Below are 3814 nucleotides of genomic sequence, written 5' to 3' on the forward strand. Positions count from 1 at the left end.
TAGTAATGATGTTCATAACATCATTCGATTCATGCATATAAAACTATCTTATTCGAAGATTTAAACTTGTAATCACTAGAACATAGTTTAGTTAATTCTAAACTGACTTTTAAAATCAACTAAACGCATGTTCTATATCTATATGATATGCTAACTTAATGATTTAAAACCTGGAAACACGAAAAACACCGTAAAACCGGACATACGCCGTCGTAGTAACACCGCGAGCTGTTTTGGGTTAGTTAATTAAAAACTATGATAAACTTTGATTTAAAAGTTTTTCTTTTGGGAAAATGATTTTTTTTATGAACATGAAACTATATCCAAAAATCATGGTTAAACTCAAAGTGGAAGTATGTTTTCCAAAATGGTCATCTAGACGTCGTTCTTTCGACTGAAATGACTACCTTTACAAAAATGACTTGTAATCTGTATTTACGACTATAAACTTATACTTTTTATGTTTAGATTCATAAAATTAAGTTCAATATGAAACCATAGCAACTTGAATCACTCAAAACGGATTTAAAACGAAGAAGTTATGGGTAAAACAAGATTGGATATTTTTACTTGTTGTAGCTACGTGAAAATTGGTAACAAATCTATATTAATCATATCCTAGCTAACTTATATTGTATAATACATATATTCTAATATATTATGTAATCTTGGGATACCATAGACACGTATGCAATGTTTTTACATATCATATCGACCCATATATATATATATATATTATTTGGAACAACCATAGACACGCTCTATATGCAGTAATGTTGGAGTTAGCTATACAGGGTTGAGGTTGATTCCAAAAATATATATACTTTGAGTTGTGATCTAGCCTGAGACATGTATACACTGGGTCATGGATTGGGTCAAGATAATATATATCAATTTATTTTCTATACATCTAACTATGGACAACTAGTTGTAGGTTACTAACGAGGACAACTAACTTAATAAACTTAAAACATTAAAATGTATTAAAAATATTGTAAATATATTTTGAACATACTTTGATATATATGTACATATTTGTTATAGGCTCGTGAATTGACCAGTGGCCAAGTCTTACTTCCCGACGAAGTAAAAATCTGTGAAAGTGAGTTATAGTCCCACTTTTAAAATCTAATATTTTGGGATGAAAATACATGCAGTTTTATAAATGTTTTACAAAATAGACACAAGTAAATGAAACTACATTCTATGGCTGGATTATTAAACCGAATATGCCCCTTTTTAGTCTGGTAATCTAAGAATTAGGGGAGAGACACCCTAATTGACGCGAATCCTAAAGATAGATCTATTGGGCCCAACGAGCCCCATCCAAAGTACCGGATGCTTTAGTACTTCGAATTCATCATGTCCGAAGGGAGTCCTGGAATGATAGGGGATATTCTATATACATCTTGTTAAGGTCGGTTACCTGGTGTTCACCATATGAATGATTTTTATCTCTATGTATGAGATGTATATTGAAATATGAAATCTTGTTGTCTATTATTACGATTTGTTAAATATATAGTTTAAACCTATAACTCACCAACATTTTTGTTGACGTTTAAAGCATGTTTATTCTCAGGTGATTATTAAGAGGTTCCGCTGTTGCATGCTATTATATGGACAAGATTTGATGTCAGCATGCTTGTATTATATTGTTTAAAACTGCATTCGAGATTTATTTTGTTGTAACATATTAATATTTGTAAACCAATATGTATTGGTAGTGTGTAAGTGTGATATTTGTTAGATTATCATTTCTGGATAGTCTAAGTGGTGTCTTTTTAACCTTGTCGATAAAATAAAGGTTATGGTTTGTTTTAAAAAAAGAATACAGTCTTTGAAAAATGTCTCATATAGAGGTCAAAACCTCGCAACGAAATCAATTAATATGGAACGTTTATAATCAATACGAATGGGACATTTCAATAATATCCAAGCCGCATTATTTTGGACGCAACTGTTTTGTGTCCCGAATGCAGAGCGGACATTCCCTCGTGTACTTCCCGTATGATTGATTCCGCTTGAGTTGGATTAAGGCACCGCAAATGAGGTCCCAGAAAAGACTTTCTATATAGAATTCCCTTTTGTAACAGATACATTGGTGCTTTCATCTTAATCTTTCTTGCTTCATTTGAATCTATTGGCAATGTACCTTTAGTTAGAAATTCTATTATTGGTGTCATCCAACTCTGCTCCTCTTCTTCAACTGCAGCCGAAACACTGTCTTCTTCAATAGATTTTACTTTAACTTCCTCAACCCAAATTTCTTTCTTAAAATGACTGAATGTTAATGCGGCTAACTTACTTAGCGCATCCGCCTTTTTATTCAGCGTCCTCGAAACTTGAATTATCTGGAATAAATCGAAGTCAACTGCTAGCTCTTGCACAAGCTTTAAGTATTTTTGCATTGATTCATCGTGTGCTTCGAATATTCCGTTAAATTGGTTTGCAACTAACTGCGAATCAACATATACTGACAGTTCTTTAACTTCCAGATATTTTGCTACCCACATCCCAGATAACAATGCTTCATATTCAGCTTCATTATTTGTAACAGGGAAGCTGAATTGTAGTGCGAAGGTATATTCCTCTCCTTCTGGACTTTTTAGGACTATTCCTGCCCCTGCGCCTTCTGGGCCCCAAGCCCCGTCTGTGTGCATTTCCCACAGCTGTTCAGGCGGAGGTGGTATTTCTTTTGATTCATGCGAGACTTCGATATCTCCGGCTGTTTCAGCCAGATAATCTGCTAGGACTTGCCCTTTTACCGCACTTCGTGGTGAAAAGCTTATTTCATGCTCTCCCAATTCAATAGCCCATTTGGCCATGTGACCAGAATTTTCTGGTTTGTATAGCACCTGCTCAACAAGTATCAGCGAATGTAAATTTGCTAGGATTTATCAAGCAATTTTATATTTGTTTGACGACAAATTGTTGTTTGTCGTACATGCTTTATCGGCTGATCAGTTAGGACCCTTATTGGGTGCGCTTGAAAATACCTTCGTAAGCGTCTAGCCATATGCACGAGTGCATAAATCAGTTTTTCGATTACAGGATAGTTTAATTCGCTTCTTGTCAAAGCTTTGCTAACAAAATATACATGCATTTATACCTGTTCGCACAACATAATTACATAACTTTGAATGCCTATTGATTGAAAATTAGCTTTTTTTTTCTTTTTTTTTAATTTTATAGTGCGTACATGTCCTCTATCTACTATTAATACTGAACTTATTGCTTCCTTCGATGTTGCTAAGTATAGTATCAATGTTTCTCCCGCAATTGGCGCAGTCATTGTCGGCTTCTCTTTCAGCAACTTTTTCATTTCTTGAAACGCCACTTCTGCTTCCTCCGTCCACTTGAAATCTGTTTTCTTTAAGTAATTCTTCAATGTCCCGAAAAAGGGGAGTGATCGTTCTGCGGAATTTTGATAAGAACCTCGTTAGTGCCGCCAACTTACCCGTTAAACTTTGTACTTCTTTTTTATTTCTTGGTGACGGCATATTCTCGCTTGCCTCTATTTTCTTTGGGTTTGCACGTATCCCGCGCTCAGTTATTATATGACCGAAAAACTTTCCTTCTTCCTCTCCAAAACTGCACTTCGACGGGTTGAGATTCATATTAATATTTCTTAATGACGCGAACGTTTCTAATATGTCTTCCAACAGACCTTGTTCTGTTGTGCTTTTCATAACTAGGTCGTCAACGTACGCTTCCAAATTTCTCTCAATCTGACCTTTGAAAGCCTCGTCTATTACCCGTTGGTATGTTGCTCCAGCATTTTTTTAAACCAAATGGCATCTTGGTATAGCAG

At 34.9% G+C, this 3814-nt stretch overlaps 1 protein-coding gene across 1 annotated transcript; it reads right to left on the bottom strand.

The window, feature by feature from the left end:
* Nucleotides 1-1925: 1925 nt before the first annotated feature.
* LOC139870756 (uncharacterized) lies at nucleotides 1926-2663 on the bottom strand. Its single transcript, XM_071858534.1, has 2 exons — nucleotides 2309-2663; nucleotides 1926-2209 (listed from the first exon to the last, which is right to left on the bottom strand). The coding sequence occupies exons 1-2, from the start codon at nucleotides 2661-2663 to the stop codon at nucleotides 1926-1928; spliced, it is 639 nt and encodes a 212-aa protein (XP_071714635.1).
* Between the last annotated feature and the right edge of the window lie 1151 nt (nucleotides 2664-3814).

The sequence above is a fragment of the Rutidosis leptorrhynchoides genome, chromosome 10, assembly GCF_046630445.1.
Source record: "Rutidosis leptorrhynchoides isolate AG116_Rl617_1_P2 chromosome 10, CSIRO_AGI_Rlap_v1, whole genome shotgun sequence".
NCBI classification, from domain to species: Eukaryota; Viridiplantae; Streptophyta; class Magnoliopsida; order Asterales; family Asteraceae; genus Rutidosis; species Rutidosis leptorrhynchoides.